The sequence below is a fragment of the Ptiloglossa arizonensis genome, chromosome 7, assembly GCF_051014685.1.
Source record: "Ptiloglossa arizonensis isolate GNS036 chromosome 7, iyPtiAriz1_principal, whole genome shotgun sequence".
Classification (NCBI taxonomy): domain Eukaryota; kingdom Metazoa; phylum Arthropoda; class Insecta; order Hymenoptera; family Colletidae; genus Ptiloglossa; species Ptiloglossa arizonensis.
Window position 1 is genome coordinate 11,732,494 of NC_135054.1, and position 22,588 is coordinate 11,755,081.

The following is a 22,588-nucleotide window of genomic DNA, read 5'->3' on the forward strand; positions in this document are numbered from 1 at the left end:
TCGTTTGGAAAGTCATTTCGTTTTCCAAAATGGAGAATGTATAATTTAATAAAATGTTTATACACTTTCAAAAAATCGTGTTTTATTTTCACCAAAAAAAAAAATGAAATGACTTTCCGAACAACCTAATGCAATCGATGGATATTATTCACCGCGGAACAGGGATCGGTGAAACATTTATTTACATAAAAATTCCAAACATACGAAAGATAAACGAGCGAAAATCCGTTATTTGTTCGATAAATATTACAATTTGAATTATAGACGAAATGATGTTTAACGTTGAAGGAAGAGAAGCTTATCCGAATAATTGTTAAATGGAAGAGAGGTCGCGAATAAATTACGTAGTCTCGGTTTTTATTCGTCGTTTGTCATTGGAATTAAATTTCCCTCTTTTCTGCCATAAGAAGATACTTTCTGTAAAATCTGTGTGTTTCTCCAACGGTCGGGCACGAGTGAAATCGAACGAAACTGAAATATGTATTTCATTATTTCGAACGATCGAATAAACAGCGAATTATTTATCTCCGAATACCCGAGACGATCCAAGATGGCGTCACCGGTGACCGACACTTCGAACGTACCAAATCTTTCTTGCAACACTTACCAATAAACGTACACAGATACTTGGAAATTTTCGATTAAAGTTAACGACGATATGTCAGCTCGTACCATCGAGCAGTGAAATGTATCCAATTTTTACATAATACCGAAACGATCCAAGATGGCGTCACCAGTGACCGACACTTCGAACGTACCAAATCTTTCTTGCAACACTTACCAATAAACGTACACAGATACTTGTAAACTTTCGAGTAAAGTTAACGACGATACGTCAGCTCGAGCAGTAAAATGTTGCCAATTTTTACATAATAATTCGAATGAACCGAGGATAACCCAGAAAGAACGTCTCTGTGCAGAAACTGTGCAAGGTTTGGAAAACTCGTTCGGCAGCCAAAGTGTTACGAAGGAATATCGTACAGTTATATCGAAGTTATCGATGAGAAAACGATGGCGCAATGGTGATCGTACTGTCGGTGGGACTTCAATCGACAAATTCTGAAATATCTGCGGTTTGTTCCGGACGCATGCGCGACAAAACACGACCTCGACCCTTTCAACCACGCTCTTCATTGCTCCCCCTCGGTCAAAGATGGAGCTCTCCTGTTCTCGTTTCCTCCGGCGTGTCGACCATACATTTAATTAAGCCCCAATGAAAAGGACGCGTTGGCGGCGATGAAGAGATTACGTTACTGGCTAAAGTAAACTGACATATATTCCAACTTCGGGAACAAACAGATCCACGGACAGCAAAAGGCGTCCCGTTGAAAAACTTATGCCACCGTTATACGAGCACAATCTGACGGTCCCATTTTACAGCGGTTGAAATGTACCGTACATTTTTATTTCGAACCGGGAACATTTTAATTTCGTACCGGGAACATTTTAATTTTCGAACCGAGAACATTTTAATTTTCGAACCGGGAACATTTTAATTTTCGAACCGAGAACATTTTTCGCTTCTTCGTTATTTTGCGTACGTTGTACGCTCGATGTTTAATTTACAAGACGATTGGAATAATTTTCATCGTGTATGGGAAATATTTTGATAAATCAGGGAGGATACCGCGATCGAGGAATTAATTTTCTTAGGTCAAGGCGACAGTGTAGCAGCGCAATAACACGATAATGTATGTATATACTGACCTGGATACAGTAAGTAATCGTTGGAAATATTTTTGTGGGAAAAGTACGGGGGGGCGTGTAAAGTTTGTATTAAATTTCGTTCCTGCAGAATTTCCCGATAAAAACTGTGTTACTTGCATAAGTAATAGATCAGAAGGGTACTGCTTTACATCGTCTACTATAATTACACTCTGCCCTCCAGCATAATATAACGATATAACAGGTTCAGGGTTCAATCGTTTAAAATCAGCATCTCATCGTCGTCGTAAATTGATCGTTTGGTCATTGCACGAAGCGGAATACTATTGTGTTACGACCAGTGGGTGACTTGTGGATCAAAATATAATTATCATAGGAAATTGTTCGTTTCTTCTTCCGCTGTTGTTCTATATACTTCGATGAAGTATTTTGAAAAATGTACATGCACTCTTTACGCAAACGATCACTGTTCAATCATATTTAAAACGCGTTTGTAATATGTAACACATTGAGATCTGTCGATAACACACGTGTATATGATACTTTAAAGCCAATATAGCGTAATAGCTTGAAAAAGGAAACAATTATTGTCTAGGATGAACCGATCGAAGAATATTGATAAATTTATTTCTTTCCTTTAACCTTTTGGACTCGAGAGAACATCCTCGGTAACGACCTAATTCGGTGTACTATTTTCCATCCGGGAATACTTCGTGGCTCGCTGTTCAAATTGGAATTTAAATATTACATTCTTGTAAAGTGTAAACGCATGTATACAAAGTATATAAAAATTATCCGTTTTGAATTTTACGACTTAAAGGATTTTCTCGTCGGTGTCTGGTAGCAAAGAAGCCTCGAGTGCGAAGGGTTAAAGCCAATATAGTGTAACAGCTTGCAAAAGGAAACAATTATCGTGTAGGACAAACCGATCGACGAAAACAGAGTCGACGATATTGATAAATGTATTCCTTTGATTGTTATCGCGTAATTGAATTTTCTTTTCAATTTTAAATATGTTTGATTAATACCAATTTTGTTTAATATTCTCGACATTTTTCTCCGCTGCGTACCTATGTACGTTATGTCTGAATGACTCACGACTACATTTGCGTTGCGCACGGTCAAGTCAACAAATTGGGACGAACGACAAAGAGCAGGCAACAATTCGTGACCCAATTTTCAATGCTGACCGCCACGATATCGTGTAAATCGCGAGATATACTTCCAGAGAGGTACAGCCGAATATTTTTCAATACCCGCTTGATTATGAATTATCTCCGTCAATCACAATAACCCCGAATGTCCAGACAAGAGCCAGAGGAAACATTTAAACGATTTAACGGGAGTACTTCCGTTGAACTGATTGCACGAGACTGATATCGTACTATCATCCTGGTAGTTGATCGGCTTCTGTTACACCAGCACACCGCTCGAGACCACTATTCAAGAATTTAATTAACGTCTTAAGCATCAGTTTTGTTCCACGGAGCACACACTCCCGTAAAGTACTTATAAAATAAGTATATAGTTCCGTACCGTCCGAGATTCTTCTTTTTTCCTTCTTCGCGGAAAATTTTTGAAATACTGCACGGTAAAATACACTTGATATTCTAATACCACGGTAAACAGGAATTTGAAATGTTAAATTTTACAAGGCACGCTACGTTGAACACTAATCACGTTCCATAATCTTTTTAAAAATGTCGTTTCAATCGATTAAGTAGGATTTCTTTAATCAATTAGATAGAATTTCTTTAATCAATTAGATAGGATTTTTTCAATCAATTAGATAGGATTTCTTTAATCAACTAGATAGGATTAAATAGGAAAATCGTTGATCGCGACGAATATTTGTTAAATTTGTCAAAGTTTAAGCACAATCGACCCGATTGAAATGGTCAACAATTATCCCCAAATAAAGTTAAGAATCTTCGTTAAGAAAGTGAATCTTCTATGTTGGATTTTGTACGAAACATACGTTATGGGAAATTCTGAGTTTTAATCATCGGCCAAATCGTATTTCGTAAAGTAGTATTTATATTTTTGATCGAAAGTATAGCCAATTTGCGTTATAGAGAGTTTCTTTTTACGATTATTGGGTAGAGTCTAATGCAGGGGATATAAAATTTTGGTGGTTGCTCGTGAGTCAGTAGCAGCGAGATAGTAAGTGCTTCTTGAGCGAATGTATCCGGTGCTTGAACTATTATAACGGTAACGATACAATCTTGAGCATCCTACTGTTAAAGCTAGAAAGTATGACACACGTTTTACGTGGCACACTTTATATTAAAATGGAGAAAATCGATCGACGTTAAAGATATAAATTAGCCTCGGTTGAATCGCGACGTCATCATTTTCTGCATCTCGCGAGAGTAGTAAATTCTACCGAATCGATTATGCGACTAAAAGGAAGGAATCTTGAATAAGAATTTCTCAATTTCTTCTTCAATAAAAGAACTGGCGAATATCTGAATTTTTATTAACAATCTAAGAGATGCTATCCGGTTTTCCATTTTGTGGCAACGCTAACTCAGATCATAAAGATCGTTCTTGCTTCGTTTAGTGCAAGAGGAATCCTACGAAACGTTTAGTTTTGAAAAACTATTAGTTTTTTTTCTTTTCGTGGCAAAAAATTCTCGTAAATCGATTTATTAGCGCGTGCGTGATCTTTTTCTAATAGTATAAAAATCTAATAGGATGCCCTCGGTTGTTTTTCTACAAAAAGTAGCCGCGAGGCTATTGGTTGCAAGAACACAGGCTTGGTATAATTGTTGGTAAATGTAACGATGAGCTTCGTGGCTGTAATTTAGGTGTTTCAACAAGTAAGATTTACAGGTTGGGTCATGCAATATAATCGGGTCATATATTTCTTAGGGTTGACAGTAGAAGAGAGTGATACAGGAAGAAGTTGAATTGTTCGATAATGTCCAACTTCCTACGACATTACTTTTCCTGCAAGTGCAACGATGCACCTGCAAACTGCAATGGCACTGTATTTTTTCAAATGCAAGCATACGTTTCTTTTGTCGTGCGTTTAAAATACATAGAATAAGAATTTAAAAGAATCAGTCGTTTGCAATCTTGTAAAATACTGTGCAAATGTTTCATTTACGTATGTCGTTTATTTAAAAAAATTCACTTAATCGACATTATTTGAAAGTCTTCCCTCGTATCCTTTGTATGCAGAATAACGTAGATAATTGTTTCACGTAGAAAATAACATATGATTTTATTTAAAGAAATAACATAGTTGCACTTGCGGAGAAAGTCATCTGAAATTATAATATTAATTAAATAGTTTAACTCGAAATAGTGAGACTGTGTACAATTCTGTGAAGTGATTGTCGAAATTTTGAATTTAGATAGTAATTCATTTTTGGTCAAATTTTTCATTATCAATTTCTCGTACAATTACATGTAGATAGTCGTTATTGTTCTTTTCTTTTTTAAATTGTACGGATTATACGAGTGCTTTGAAATTTTCAATAGCAAGAATCATTTAAACATTCGTTATCATGAAACCCGAGCGGAAAAGTTTTGGCACTTACTACTTCTTACGATGTAATTTATCGACCATTGTAACAATTGTAGCGAAACAGTATATAGAGAGATATGAGCGTTAAGGATGCAGGTACTTGTTAAAAAGTTGTAGCATCCGAAGAACTTCGAAAGTGATTATAAAACCGATTTAAGTTGAGCTCCAGATCGGGAGAGAAATTCCGCAGAGAATAAATTATTCCAAGGAGGGAAGATCGCGGACTGTCGGGCGTCAATGTCGATAAAATTTTACACAAATGATCATTGGTCCGAGCTAAAAATTATACCGTGGGTATATCGGTTTCTGTTAATTTTCAACTTTAAAGAAGAAATTATCCCTTATCGGAGCTACCCAATTTAATTATACCTGTATAACTCACAAATTACAAAGGATTGAAAACCGTTTCAAATTAAAGCACCACGTCTGAAGATTGGTAAATTGGTAAGAAAAATGTTAGAAGAGAAAGAGAGAAAATGAAAAATTTAATTTATAAACCTTCGGTAAGGGAAAAACTTTTACCTGAAACATTCTTCTGAAACTTTTAAATGAATAATATCTTTTGAAACTTTTAAATAAATTCCATAATGTAAATAGTTTCCCATCGAGGTCGAAAAATAACAGCAATGAATTTACGAAATGGTTCTCAGTTTGGATCGATGAACTTTTGTTCAATGTATTCTGGGAAATGAGCATTATTACTCGCAAATTCCAAATAATACCAGGAGAGATAGATTTCAGTCATGCTTGTCGTTAGACAATGACTTTATCGACCATTGGTCGCAATTTGCGTGCCATTGCCGAGTTACCTATCGTTAGTTGACGATCACCTCCATTGTGTCTCTTTTTGTGACGAGTCACGCGTAATATGCGCTCGTACTATTTATTCTATGCACAAATACAGTTCGATTTGCGTTATCTGGTCCCAATTACTCTCAAGAACTCGCGGTTACCCTCGAAACCCTAATCTATTGGCTCGTTCGGAAAGTAATTTCGTTCTTTTTGGTGAAAATGAAACACAATTTTTGTAGAGTCTACAAACGTTTCATTAAATTATACATTCTCCATTTTGAAAAACGAAATGACTTTCCCGAAGGGACCGATATAATTGTTTACCAGCGTGTAACGCTACATTTGAGCCGATTAAGTTTTCCAATGGCGAGGAAAGAACTATTTCACAGTTACGTGCTGGAATAATCTGATATTCTTTTAACCTTTCTCGAGGCTCGGTTTCATTTTCTATTTATAGTGTGTTGTTGGTGGTACGTAATCGGGCTCACGTGGATATGAAGGAGCGTTCCTTTTAAATCGCATTGAAAACCATGACTCGGAGATCAGCCTTTTCAGTAAATCGGCCGAGCCTGCGCGTACACGAATATGCCGTCATCTTGGTCGAGCGAGGCCGCGGCAAAATCATCGTAAAAACCTGTAATATCGAAGCGGGCAGCACCTGATGACCTCAACGCTTACGGTGCGGGACGTGATGTCATTTGTCGTCTCTAATGTATTGCGATTATGCAAGAGGTGCTCATGCATGATACCAAGGGTGCGGTAGAAGGGGATTTGATTCCGAAAGCGAAACCCGAGTCTTCGTCGAATTAATTTGATAAACACTTGTTTAATTGGAACCGGTCATGCGCGTTCGGTGTGCCTTTTCATTCGTTATTTAAACGGGAGTTTGCACGTTTCTATTTAAAAAATGCTCACATTTTCATCCTTACGAGTCTTGGAAAGTTTCCACCAGTTTTGTTACAATAATAGGGTTGTTCGAGAAGTTTTGTCGTTCGATGAAACTATTGGGTCGTTCGGAAAGTCATTTCGTTTTTTTTTTTTTGAGTGGGTTTTTAGGATTTTTTTAGAATTTAATAAACGTTTTATTAAATTATGTATTCTCCATTTTGGAAAACGAAATTACTTTCCGAACGAACTAATAGTATATTGTATTTTTGGAAGAGAAGTCGATCGATTGGGAAAATATCCTCTCGTAGAGGAAAATTGTCGATATTTAAACCATTTCGGACATTGTACGTTGAAAATTAAACATTGCACGGAATGGTAATAAATGGAAAATAAACTGGTCATCACGTACGCGTTCGAGTAATGTAATTTCAAGTTTCTGAACATCATCGTTCAATATTGGATAACACGATACATTGAAAACGTACAATCGGTGGGACTAAAGTAGCTGGTTTCCTGTATCGTGTGATATGTATTATAGCTCGGTAAAATTGCACACGGTCGAATTTGTTTAAGGAAACCGACGAAAACATGCAAATAATACAAAATACACTTGGCAGCCAGGTTTTGCTTTTATTTTTATTCGTGTTACCGTTACCTGCAACAAACCGGTCCAAATAAAGATACGTAACAAGTTAGAACCCAAACTGGACAACTTCGACAAACTGAAAACGTGTGACTCAACTTTAATTCTAGACTACAATTTTAAAACGATGACAGCATCGTCTATTCTAAGGCGAGAGTGTTATGTTTTATTATATGCACCAGAGTGGTTGCGGTCCTTTCGATTTTTTGTTTGCATATTAAACTCTTAATTAACACATCGATATTACTAACACCCATCGAATAACGATTTAGGCAGTTCGATCATTACTAACACCCATCGAATAACAATTTAGGCAGTTCGATCGTTACTAACACCCATCGAATAACAATTTAGGCAGTTCGATCATTACAAACACCCATCGAATAACAATTTAGGTAATTCGATCATTACTTGAACAGTGCAACGTGTGTTGTTCATAGAAGATAAATTTTCTCTAAATTCCAACTCACAATACTCGATTAAAACAACTCGTCCTTATTGTGTACATATTCTATTTTATCCAAAATATAAAATTTAAAGAAACAATATTCGCGTTTAAAATTGATCTTACACACTCTTGAGTATCGTTGCCGAAAACGAGAGCAAATTCGATTAACCCTTTCCACTCGAGAGGCGATCTCGTTGGAATTAAAATTAAAATTCAATTACTCCATTCTTGTAAGATGTAAACATATCTATATGAAATATTGAAACGAAAATGTTCCGTTTTAAATTAATTGCACGATTTGAAGGATTTCCATCGAGGTGCTAGTTTCTGCTAGCAGAAAAGCTTCGAGTGCAAAGGGTTAATATTTGAAAACGAACACGTTACATTACGATTAAACCACGATTGTTGCAATTGAAGATGTTTCGGTATTTAACACGATGCATGGAACGATAATTGCGCGTTGAATCTAATAGATACGGAAAATGAAACACTCGTGCAAAAGTAGCGGTGCAAACTGTGCACGTCGCGTTGCATGTGCAAGTTGCATCCCCCGTTTCTCTGTTCTCAGAGCGTTCACGTTATCGTTCAACAGAATTGCATACCGTAGCGTCTTCATTGATAAACGACGTTAACTCGGGAGAGATCATCCTCGAAGATATCGTTTCGCAAGAGGGCCAGACCGATTCGTGGGAAGTCGTTCCTCGCAGGACTCGCGGGAACCTTGTTGCACGAGGATTCTCAAGCAACGTTGATAAATTTAATTAGAGCCGCGAGGAACAGGGGAGGAGTGACTCCTCGCTCGAAGAAGAAACGCGAAACGATTTTACAAGCGAAACGCGCGCGTCCTGCCACGCCATCGCGGTTTTCGCACCTTGACGTTATTTTTAACTATTATGTTCGGCACTGCGGCTGTGTTGTAGGTTGAGGTCTCAATTAAGCGTAAGTTGTCGGCTCTGTTTTTTGTCAGAGGGTCCGGCTACGATTCGGTTAAAGAAAACATATTCTGCAATCCCCGATATAAATATAACACTCGGGAGGCACACCACCGTGAAGATTACTACGTACAGAAAAGCATACAAACGTACAAACTTGTGTGTTCGATTTGAGTCACTGTTTTTCAGCAAACGTCGCTTTTACGGTTACCTTCCCGACTATATTTTCCACGTGAGTGTCCATTTCGTGGAAATACGCGACTCCGAATTAATAATAAACGCGAAAAATGAAAGTCGAGCATTCGAAATTTATCGTTCGAACGGCTGATGTTCGATAAACGCGCGATTAAACGGTATTACGATCGAATCGCTGTTTTAGATCATGTTCACTTGCTCGAGAAGATTAGTTTTGAAATTTATATGGATTCAACGAGCGTAATTTTCTATGGGATTCTGGTTTTTAGACGAACGATTCTCCGATCTCTTCTCGACGGTACAATTTTCTTCCGATTACTCGTTTTTTTACAGGACCTTGATACAAAAATATTTTAGTAATATATATGGAGTCTACCGTTGCTCGAAGTTATTGTTTCAGTTATTCATCGAGCAAATCTTTATTTTAAGTTACAAGTTAAACAAATGTCTTTGTTTAACTGTACACTATATACGTCTTTCTACAGACGAAACATCAATATGGATTTGTAGACATCTATAGATATATGTTTGTTTTTATGAAATCTCAATACTTATCGCTAAGAATGCATTTTTTGAACGATAGGATTGCAGGTATATCTTCTCGTTATTCTCAAGAACTTTCGTCGCGAAGTGTTTTATAATTATGAATTTATGGAAATTGAACGATTCAAGAGCTATTTTTGAAAATGTATCGAGCGATTCGAAACGAACGATTCGAGGTAGCTTTCTGGAATGATTGACGTTTATAGACCAAGGTAAGGCACATCGGTATGCTATTAATATTATTACGAGAAATTACAAATACGGATACTATAAAAAACGTACGACGTAAGACTTAAACCTTTATCAATCACAATAAGTTGAGTGGACGGTGACACAGAGACCAGTAAGGATAATATCACGTAGATAGAAATATATATATACAGGAGAACGACTGATAACTGCACAGCTGGTGAAGTTACGTATGTGTATGCAACAGCGGCCGCCAAATTGTTTAACGGCTCATTGAGAACCACAAGTAGAGGTATAAACATTAATTAAGAAGGAGCTCTTTCATTTCTGGTGGCTTCCTCGTTAAGTGCATCGATGACGGTTGCATTCCGCGGTAAATTCCAAGAATTCGGTATTTAAAAAATGTTATCTTTAACTCGCGCATACCAGCTCAATGAAGTACTCTTTAATTCGTAGCTATGCGTTGCATAGCTCTTCCTCCTACGTTTATGCTTGTAATTTGATACCACTACTGGCGTCGTTGACATTTTACTACCAATACTGTTACAACCAGCCCTAATTATACAACCGGTGCCAATGGCCGACAAGTTGTTTCACAAAATAGTTATCAGAGCCAAACAATGAACTTGCCAAATCCCTTTCGTTTGTTGACACTGCAGTAACGGTAACACGATTACAATGCAGATGACAATTACATTGATATTAATTGTACATTGGTAATATTGACACCTGTTATTAAACTATAAACTTACAAAATCATCGTTATTATACATATGATTGAGTAATTTTTTATATTGCAATATTCACTGTTAGTATGTTACTCCGTTAATTATTTTCAATTTTAAATTTATCGGAATTGTTTCACAGGATGAAACACTGTTATAGGTGAATGTGAAACATTTTGAGACAAAATTTAGGAAGAAGGAAATATTTTTAGGTAAATGGAAATATTGTATTTAACAATATAAAAACAAAGAAAGGTCTTATTAGAAAATGATACCATATTCAGACACTATAAATTAATGTATGTTTTCGTTCACTTTTATTTCATAATTTAATCGAATTCATTTTCTGTAAGATCTATGAATTTAACGTTTTTGAAATATTCTTAATTCGAACATTAATAGTGTACGAGTCTTTTGCATTATAAATATACTGAGTAACGTCATTAACTTTTTCAATGCATACACGTTCTTATTTCATCAGAAGTGTATACACACTGAATTAACGATCCCTTTACCTGTAAACGCATATGTTAATATTTACGTGGTATAGTAGTAAAGCGACTATGTACTAATAAAAGTGTGTATAAAGAATTAGGTAACAGTTTAGCGGTGAAAACGTGTTACTCGGTTTTACGAAAAAATATTTGGAAATATTATCTTCGGCGTATTTTTTTAAAAATTATTTTTAGCGTATTATTCTCCAATGAGAAAGAACAAACACGCTATTAATTTCAGAAAAATATTAAAGCAGCATAATCGAAAGAATTCATCGCTATTTTCTTTCACGTCCTTATAGTACTTTGACATTGAAAGGAAAAATTGTTCGTTTACCGTGTCAATATTTCATAAGTCAATCGTTTCTGCTTTTATGCAAATATTTTGAGTAAGAAAAGAGAACTCTTTCCTCGAACGAGCAATTCTTAAGAAAATTCACAAGTTAGTGAATTTTCCGAAGTTGCATTTACTGCAACTACGCTTCTTTCGTACGAAATGCATTTAACGATAAACGAAACGTAGAAACGATTCGATAAATGCGAATGATAATTCACAAATTAGTGAATTTTCCAAAGTTGCATTTACTGCACTTGTTTCGTATGAAATGCATTTAACGATAAACAGAACGTAGAAACGTTTCGATAAATGCGAACGATAATTCACAAGTGAATTTTCCGAAGTTGCATTTACTGCAACTACGCTTCTTTCGTACGAAATGCATTTAACGATAAACGAAACGTAGAAACGATTCGATAAATGCGAACGATAATTCACAAGTGAATTTTCCGAAGTTGCATTTACTGCAACTACGCTTCTTTCGTACGAAATGCATTTAACGATAAACAAAACGTAGAAACGATTCGATAAATGCGAACGATAATTCACAAGTGAATTTTCCGAAGTTGCATTTACTGCAACTACGCTTCTTTCGTACGAAATGCATTTAACGATAAATAGAACGTAGAAACGTTTCGATAAATGCGAACGATAATTCACAAGTGAGTGAATTTTCCGAAGTTGCATTCACTGCAACTACGCTTCTTTCGTACGAAATGCATTTAACGATAAACAGAACGTGGAAACGTTTCGATAAATGTGAACGATCCTTGAAACAGCGACAGAGTTGAGATTATCATCGACCACCGCTATATTCATCGACAATATCATCTAGACCGGCGATTCTCCGTTACATTAATCACATTGATCGGATCACGAACGCGTTGCAAGCTTGATTGGCTGCTCGCTCGATCACGCTTCGAGCGAGCCTCTCTTGCGTATCTTCTTCTTTTTCTTCGTTGTCCTCAGTATCCCTCTACGTGGTCTGGTTCTTCTGCTTCCTGTTATCTTTACTCTATCATCTGTTACCTCCTTACGCAGTCAGTGAACTCGGCCTCCTTTTTCCACTGTCGTACTCCTGATTGCTGTCCTTCGCGTTGGTCTTCGCGTGCTTTAATTTTCACGGTATCCGTGGCCGTGCGAAGTCACTCTTGGCCGTTGTTGTTGTTACCCAGCGGTACAAATAGAGACCGGGCAGCCCATATTTTCTTGACTTTGACTCGAGAAGGCGAATCTACGTTGCTTTCACGATTTTTGTATTCACTGGGTTTCTAGTTTAATCGCTTGCAAATTATTTCTTACGCGAAAGCGGGGAAAGAGATTCGTTCATCGTTCGGTTAAGAAACCATCGCCTCCATTTTCATCGCGATTTATTCAAAACGGAACCGTATGGTTCCAATTGGTTCGCGCTGGATATACAATCAACATTTTTTTACCATTGTTTCGCGTTACTGAAGTGTTTCGTGTTACTGAACTACTTGGGAATTAAAAGTAAAGTGAATAGAAAGATTGTAGAATTTTTTCTAAAAGAAAACTACAAGTGCTAATAAAATGCATATAAATATGAAAGATGTATAAAGAGACGTGTAAACAAAAATGGGAACCTAATAGGATTGAAAACTGATAACACGACGCGAATGAAACAAGAAATATTGAGGTCTGTGATCAAATTTTGTCAATTGATCTGAAGTTATATTTTCATTTTTCTTACGTGTAAAATAGAATCTGTATTAATGATAGTACAGATGCAAAAGTTTTACAAGATGCGTAATCTCTAAATATACTCCACACATTTTCCAATACAGTGGAATGTGTACAACGAATGGAAAAATCAATATTAAATACAGTAATATTTTTAACGAATGTTACAATTACATTGCATGTTGGACTTTTTACAGTATTAAATAACTTGTTAGACGATATAGGATAGATAGAGGATGGAATACATTGCTTGCGATTATTGAAACAACTGCACTTTGCTGTATAATTTAATCGAGAATCTTGTATAGTCTTACACCCGAATAAAGAAAATTAGCGACTATAAATAGTTTGTGAGGTCACGACCATGAATAATTTGCTGCATCGAGTAACTGCACGATTATTCCGCATCAACCTGTATTTCCGGTTGTCGCTTTGCAACGTGAACTCGGTGCGGTCATTCGTACGCATTCTATGACTACAGAAGTCAGTTTGGTACACGGCATAGCTATAGTTAGCTTGGTGCACAGCCAGAAATTGCAGCAAGACGCATAGCTATTATACTTATCGTCATAACACTCTTCGAAAACGTCGAAGTCTGGCAACCCACGAATCATGGAGAAACATAACACAAAAGTGCAAATAAAGTACCGCTAAATGTATATTTATGCAACGCGTGCGAGACCACTGTTAAAGATTAAAACTATTTTAATACCATAGTCGTAAATACAAGTAGAGGACATTTAATAAATATCGGTTTTCGAACGATACAGTTTTCTGCAATGAAATCTATGGTACGTGTTTGTATCAATTCAGTTTTAAATCGATAACTTTATATTAAAAAGTATAGAAATAGTAACGTTGTTTTGCTTTAATGGGTATAAAAAGTAACGTGTAGGTAACGTATAACTTTTTTTTGAAAATCACGAGTAACAGCAGTATAATCGTAGAAAAACTTCTATGTGTGCACGTACGTGTGTCATAATCATCATCATATATATATATACAATGACAATATTTTTAAATTATCAATGAATACAGTAGAATGTGTGTGTGTGTCATTTCCAATTCGACTATTCAGTATTTAACCACTTCCCTATTGAGTTGTTTTACTTCTTAACTATTTAGAGACTGTTACAAACATTTATTTTTGGTCTAAAATATATAAGGTTTCTATTATTTTACATTTTATTCTTTTAGTATTTTAATATGACTTCACTTAATTATCTGGCAACTGTGTTTTTATTGTTAGATTTAACTTGAACGAGTTAATTTAACTTAACGAATAGTTAAGTTAAGTTAAAGATAGTTTAGTTTCATTTATCGTGAGGTTTCTGGGTATTGCACGATTCTGGGATAACTTTTACAAAATATACTACTGCTACGTATAATTTGCGTCAATCGTCTTATTTTACTCTTTGATATTACATAAGAATAACATAAATTGAGCAAGCTTGAAAGTAAAGTTTAAACAACACAGCCGTTCTATGATTAGACTTTGTTCATCTTCCCTAAGGGATTGTAGAAGCCCTTAAAGCGTCACCAGCCAGACAGTAAGCGAGGGTGCTCACTCGCGTGTAACTCATTAGCTCTGACACTTTTCGTAGAACGGATCAATTATTGTATCTTGACGTATAAAAAACTTGTACGTACTTTCTTAAATATATCTTTCACAGTAAGAAGCTTATTGGAAAATTTCGAGGGAAGTATCAGTTAATTAACTGTTCGTCTCAAGGTCGATAAGATACTTATTTTAGCAAAGTCCTTTATACGCTCGTAATGAAAAAGGGGCGATAATTCTTTTGCAGAAATGTACAAATATTAACGTACAATTTCTCAATAAAAAAAAGAAAAGAAAAATGAATGTACAATCTTAACTTTACCTTTCAACGATATATCCACCTCGTTTACAAATGATAGCTAGAATTAATTCTGACATTCAACCATTAATTTTGTTTGTTTTTCTACGTTAATGTCAATTCAATTTTCTTGTAATACTATTCGCAAATTCTTCTTTGCTTTGTACATATCTATTTTAGACATTTATTTACTGATAACTTGAAATAATAAGATAAAATGATAACTTAAAATAATTAAATATAGCGAAACAAGGCACTAAGATCGTTTTAGAAAATTGCATCTGCATCATAATTTTTATTTTCCAAGTCGAAGAAGTGCGTGTCCGGTAACTTATGATCGACAGTGTATAATTAGAAATATATTGATATTTCAAATTTTAGCGTCTGCAATCTCGTATCAAAGTATTATTTTATTTTGCCTATTACGTTTATTAATGTCTATAGTTTTTGAAACGTTTAATTAATATATTACATGTATATAGGTACTAGTTTTATCATCAAAATTGTCTAAACAAAGTTTTACGGACACAAAATTACATATATAATACTAAAAGATTTTTCTGTACAGTTAATTTGATGTTTATCTACTTTATGCATCTACATTTGCATGTTGCACAATTTTCGACCAAAAAGCAACGAAAGAAGCGTTTCGTTTACGTGTATTTTCTCGCTGTTAATTCCAAAGTGAACATCGATATGGGCAGTGCACTTCTTCTTGTGCAAACGAAGGTATCCAATTAACGTGAACCTTTTAAGGAAAACTATGTCGAGTCAGCTGCATACACCTGTAAATAGAAACCAACCCTTGTCGTCAGATAGTTGATTCGAACGAAGAAAGTAAATTGAAGACCGTACTATGTATTCAAGACTAAAGTGTTTTTCATATAAATCGAATCGTTAATATCTGAATTAAGTAGTATATTTATTGTGGTGTAAAATCATTTTTATAAGTGTTCACTACTCTCAAATCTAATATTTATTTATTTATTTCATGTTTTCATTGATAACTACCTTGCAGAATATATTTATATTTATCCTTATATTAATTCCATTTTTGAATTTTATGACGAATAATGAGAAATTATTTCATTTCTTTACGTACACTATTTTTATACGAATATATCGATAATTTTTTCTGTGATAAATAGTTTTTGTGTCGACAAAAATGTTGCCAGGATAATCGGAATCGGATAATTGGGAGTCTACTGAACATAATTACACTTAACTGATACTAAATGAATATGATAATATAATATGTTACAGTAACTTTCCATTACATCAATTTTTCTTGAATTCTTAAAAATTATAAGAAGGAATTCTTTTTTGCTTATTTATAGATCCATGAATAAATTAATGACAGTATTTAAATTGAACGATAAATGACCGAACTTTCAGAGCTACTAAATAATTAAACCTATCGTGTTCATACTCGATAAAATTTCCTGGATAAACTTTATTCTTTTAAGCGAGTTCCAGATCGGTTGCATTATACAATAGAGAATTAACGTGCAACATTAATGGAAACATTTATTCTCATATGTGTCTACAATTAGATGCAAATAAATTAACTTCAAAATAAAAGATGGTTATTACAATCTTTCAGTGTTTTCAGTATCTTTTCCAACCACTTTGTTTGAGATGACAAAGCATTTAAAAAATTACAATAATATTATTACGAATCGATCAGATTGGAAGTAATATCTTCGATTTAAGAATTATCGCGAATTAATGGTGATCCTTTTTTATAACGATGAAAAAGTAATGAGTGCATTGACCGCCGTTCGTCTCGTACCTTTGTCGGTATTCCATGGAAGATGCAGCACACCTTGAAGAAAAATGGGATGAAGCAGGTAGTTTAAGACAGTGAAAGAAGACGTGAGAGACAGACATAGAAGGGACTATCCACGTGTCGGAGTAACGGTTCGCTGAATTATTTACAGCATGACGGAGAACTTTGCAAGCACAGGAGGTTCTTTACACCCGAGTTGCATACGAGATGCATACCAACGGATTTAAGTACATCGTAGATGTGTCAAGAGATACGGCTACATATGCATATCGAGAAATTACGCTTACACCCTTTGAATACTACTGAACGTCCTAGCGTGTTCCACGCAGGGATAAATACCAAGCATTATGTTCAGTTTGTCGTTTATTGAAAGTTTACAAATATTTTCCACCAGATACCAATCATATATTTGGATGCAATTGATGTATCGTTGAATTGTTTTCAATTAATTCCTTATTACGAGCTAATTCCTCCGTTAATTAGTTTAGTGTTCATTTTTTTATAATCCTGTGCATAATGTTCCATTTTATTGGCTAGGGAGGAACGTGACGAAGTATCTATATATACCTATTCTATGGTATATGCATACGATGTGTACTGAGTAAAAGTTTGTACTATCGTATATCTCTTTTTAGAAATTACGATCAAGTTTGGAAAATATCTGCTTGAATAAAATAAATTATAAATATTTCCATCGCCTGACTAAATATCTTCTACATTATTATTGTATAGGGGAAAATATTTTGTATATTTATCGTTCTCATTTATAATTTCAGATAATATATTTTATCGTATAATATAAACGTAAGAGTGTAATATATTTTGCCACTCTGTTTCAATAGTCTCCAGAGACTCGTTCTGTTGGAAAGAATTGTTTCTTGTAATATTTATAGTTGACAGTTTGAAAGGTTAAACTTTGACTAAAAATGTGTGGTTTATAGCTTAACACGTTGTACGTTATGTCAGACACCAATGACTGGCACTTTGATCGTACAACGCTTTCTTGAAACATGTTCTATAAATAAATCCTAATAATAGTACACCTCTGAATAACATTAACGTTACAAGGAATATTGTAACACGTTACACATCGGTGTGAAAGATACAGAACTTTCTTGACACTCAACGTGCAAGCACTCGAAACTTGCTACAAAATTTATAGCGTAACGAGTTTAAATCTGTCCAAGAATTTATAGTTTAACAAGTTAAAGCTTTAAATTAGAAATCGCCAACTTTTTCTTCGAAAATAACCGAACGATAAATGTTTTGAATATCGTGGATCAAGAAATAGAATCGAGAATATCTACATATTATAAAATGAGAAACAAAATTTACACATTCTCTTAATTACCAAAGTACAAAATATAATTAATTATTCTGTACGAACAGATTCGCGGGAAAGTAACAGGAGTATAGTCATTCTATGGCAGATTTGAAGTAACATTATTTCGAATGCTATTTCAAAGACCACGTACTTATATTTCCTGGTTATTTTACGTATTCATTACACACCTCATTGCATTATTAAAATAATAAACTGATAAGTATTCAAAGGAAGTAAGAAATTAGTAGAACAAGTATGCTCAATTGATATTTTACATATCCGTCGTCCATCATACATATTAATAACTTCAAATACACGATGTTGCAATAACTTACATAAGTGATAAATGTACAGGGTGGCAAGTATGATTCCATACAAATTTTCGTAGCATATTCCGTGGTTAAAAATAAATCGAAAATCTTATGCAATCGAAAAAAAAATTCTCACCTCTATTATCATTTTTTACGTAAACGATTACCTGCTTGAAAATACCTGTTACACCGAACAACGAAGTACTTATTGTTTCAAATAAATCGATCTTTCGGTTATCCGCAATAAAACGGTGAAAAATCAATTTGTTTGTTCGAAATGGCCGAGGACTGCTCCACAGATATTGAAACAGCAATTTCGTCATTCTGTCGCGATGTTCGTATGAAAACCGTTACGAGCCGTACAATAATAGACGGTGGGCCGTAGTTTATTGACCGTTGGTGTATAGAATAAAAAAAGGTATCCCAGACAACAATATTGGAAAATATTTGCCTTGTGTTACCATGACTTGCGATAATATTCTCGGCAGACGTATTTATGCTGCAGTCGTAGTCGGTTCGTGTGTAGGCCGAAGATGCAACGATATATCGGTACACGTGGAACTATATTCGTAGTTGCAGGTCGTTTGTCCCCGACAGAGAATCGAACGAGCGAGGTAAACTGTTGGCGAGAAAGAGGAGAGATTGATCGAGAAATAGGGTGAAGGATAACACAGGGAAAAAAGAGAGATTGATTATCACATCTCGTTCTTTCAGACTGCACGGCGCCCATATTAATTACTTATCCGCATCAGTTGAAACAAACTGTCCAGCATGGCGTACCTACTTTTTTAGATTAATCCCAATTGTTCTCGGCCACTGGGGACAGCACGCGATACGACGAGGGTCGTGTAAATTTGATAGATCAATTTTCGGTATATTATTTTCACCGTATCATCAACGTTCAACACTTTGTATCGTTTGCAAAAAATACGTAGATCAGAAGAATAAATCTCTAATCGTCCACACTTTGTTAAACGGTAAACTAATGCGTATTTTTTCGCGTAAATACACAAGTACGATTCTTCTTTCGTTTCGTCTAACGACTTCATTACGCACGGAGACACGAATATGCGACTATAATAACAAACAAAACTAGTAGCACGTACGCACCCACAAGGTGAAGTGCAGTTAAAAATGCTCATATTGAAACGTAACGTCAGCCACGTACATGTGTGTACCTTTAAACGTAATACCGAATCGAATATTGTACGTTTCAATTTTCGATATTTGAGAACGTATTAAGAGGTATTTCTACTGCGAGAAAATGTTGTTTGGCGTTACATTAAGCAACCTGTAACAGGTGTCCCCTTACATTCATACATTTTTTGCTCCGTTGAGCATGTCTGATTCGGGCACGACAAAGCAACCGCAGAGACTGATTAAACACACGCGTAATACTTGCACCGTGAAAGCAAGTATCGGAGCAACGTTATTACCATCAATTAACCATCGGTTATTCTTACAATTGTGCGCATCGATTGTCCACATTGTCGCATCACGTTCTGTACCGGAGTTTCGTCACATTTCTCTCCGTTTCTGTTTTCAGAGCGACCCTAGCACGGCGTTTCTCCGGGCAGCTCGTGCTGGCCAGTTGAAGAGGCTTTTGGAGTACTTGGAATCGGGTGTGGACATTAACGCTTCGAACGCTGTAAGACAATATCCATCTTGTTTTTTTTTTTATGGAAATTAAAAGTAAAGCGAGTATCGGTAAATTTGTTATCAGTAAACGTATCGGTTCGTCCCGCGTGCAAGGCTGTGGTTACACTGGAAGCGATTTCGCGCGAATTGGAGATCGTTAGTGGCGTCGTGAGACCAGTCGGATGGTATTTGGTTCCAGCGACTTACGATCAATGGTGCGGTGCAAGCGATTTCGAGCGAAATGGGGTTCGTGCGAATAGACGAGTGGTATTTTATTTCAGTGACCTAGAAGCGATTGAGAGCGACAAATTGTAATCAATCGTACTTGTAGCGCATAATAGATTTTACCGAGCTGTTGGACAGCGGAGAGGAATTTTAATTATCGTTAATTTTTTCGACGGACGTAGCGGTAGTTGACCAAAATAGAACGTGATATATTGGGTCGTTCGAAAAGTAGTTTCGTTTTTTTTTTGTGAGAACGAAACACGGATCTGTTTTAGAGTGTATATACATTTGATTAAATTGCATATTCTCCGTTTTGGAAAACGAAACGACTTTTCGAACAACCTGATGTGCGCACATAACAACCTTTTATTTTTTAGTTCATAATATGTCGCGATATGCACATTTCGCTCGAGATCGGTTGCACCGTGTCGTCGCTACGATCGATCGTTGCTGGAACAAACTGAAGCGAGCGGACGAGATGAGACCCGGAGGTTACGCTAGAGGTGTCCTATTGATCAAAATTATTCACTCCGCCTTGACTACGCTTACAGTTAAGCGGTATACCTCGAAAGCTTCGCTCGTTGTTCGATGCGCCATCTTATCCCACAGACCCGCAACTAACGGATCCTTTTACTCATCCCTGACGCAGTCTCGTGTCTCTGCAAGATAAATATATATATATATACACGACCCGGTCGTGAGACAAATCGATCGATTCTTATTCTCGATGACACGAATTTATCCTTCTTTTTCTCTTTAGCGAGGAATATTCAACGGTGGATCTCGCTGTACGATAATTGTGAACGAATTTGTAGTTAGCGAATTTTTGAATGCAGGGACACTTTGAAAAATGTACAGACCTGTAACAGACCTGACTGAATTGTTTTAAACTTTTTGTAGAAAATTAAAGTTATTATTAGTTTCTACATTGCAAAGTTTGCGAGTAACTCTTATGTATGTACTCGTACATATATCGAAACAAACAGACAAGAAAGCTTTCTGCACGTGTAATCCTGTTTTCAATTTTAATTCCAATTTAACATTTGTTCGTGATCAACTTACTTTTACAATATTATATTTACTAATTAGTACTGTTACTTTTATCAATATTATTTTTACTATTTATTTGTTACACATGGCTTCTCGAGAAGATCATTTATTGGCGTTTCATTCTCTGCAGTCATTTGGTTAAAATATTTGTAGTTTGCAAGTATATATGTTTTATGTATCATTGTATATCATGTATATCTGATACAAAGTAATCAATACCCTAATTGGTATAATAATTGAACTTGTCCCAGTGCCAAATACTTTAATTATGATTCTGTTTGGTTTTAGCTGCAGAATTATTAAACTAACGCACACGACGTAACGTCACAACTTTCAAGTGGCGTCAATCGTATGCTTGACTGTTTATAATATAATTATAATACTCTTATGCTCAATAGATTCCCCTTACCCCTTGGATGTCATCTTTTTATTCGTACACTTTACATAAACAGTCGCGCGACACCACTAGCGATTGCCAAGTTTGCACGAAATCACATCCAACATAACTGCAATCTAATGCAGTTTTTTCCATATTGCATATTCAAGGCAATTGTGGATGCAAACCAGTTTTTGTTAATGATTAATTAAATATACAGTCGGGATCGTGTGAAATGTTACAAGTTGTTTTCTCATAAACCGTTAGGTATAGCAAGAAAATTCTTCAGAATTTTAGAGTTCACTGAGGTATTTTAAACGATATATATATATTGTTCATTTTCTTTTAGAAAAGAGTAATATGTATTTTAAATGTTTTTTCTATTTTACATAACAGAAGAAGTGCAATGTAAACCTTTCGTGAAATAATGTTTAAATGTATTAGAATAATATCATTGAAGCAATGAATAAATGTTTACAAGTACACGAAAACCGTTTTGAACATTTATGTAATAAAATGATTTCTAACTTGTAAAATAATGACCATGTCAATTTATGACTTTTCCAGCGAAAGATACTATTTATTACACTTTCTTCGTTGCACAAAATACGAGAAAATATTGAAAATAAATGGTATTTCATTTATAAATTGTGGATTCGTTCCCCTTTCTACCTCTGAAATGCTACAAAACTATACTCCATACGATATTACGTAAAAAAAGGTTGTCGATGAATTTTAAAGAATTTTGTCTGCATTTTGTTGTAATTAGCGAGAAAACAATTTGTAACGTTTATTGTGACTCGTCATAGTTTTATTCGTTTTCTTCATCGGACATTTTCCAACTGGCTTTCTAAAATGTTTTCGATTTCGTGTTAAAAATTTCGTAATTACTTTTTCAATAGAATTTTCGTGTCTTGCTCATCGAAAATTTC

At 35.3% G+C, this 22,588-nt stretch overlaps 1 protein-coding gene across 22 annotated transcripts in view; it reads left to right on the plus strand.

The window, feature by feature from the left end:
- LOC143148799 (uncharacterized) overlaps window positions 1-22,588 on the plus strand; it is a 113,986-nt gene that overhangs the window by 17,133 nt on the left and 74,265 nt on the right. For all 22 annotated transcript variants that reach the window (XR_012992589.1, XR_012992592.1, XR_012992593.1 and 19 more), the window contains exon 3: window positions 19,914-20,015. Coding sequence is in view for 6 of the 22 variants with exons in the window: in XM_076315452.1 (XP_076171567.1) it covers window positions 19,914-20,015 (102 nt within the window). In the remaining 16 variants the exon portion in view is untranslated. The remainder of the gene's footprint in view (window positions 1-19,913; window positions 20,016-22,588) is intronic.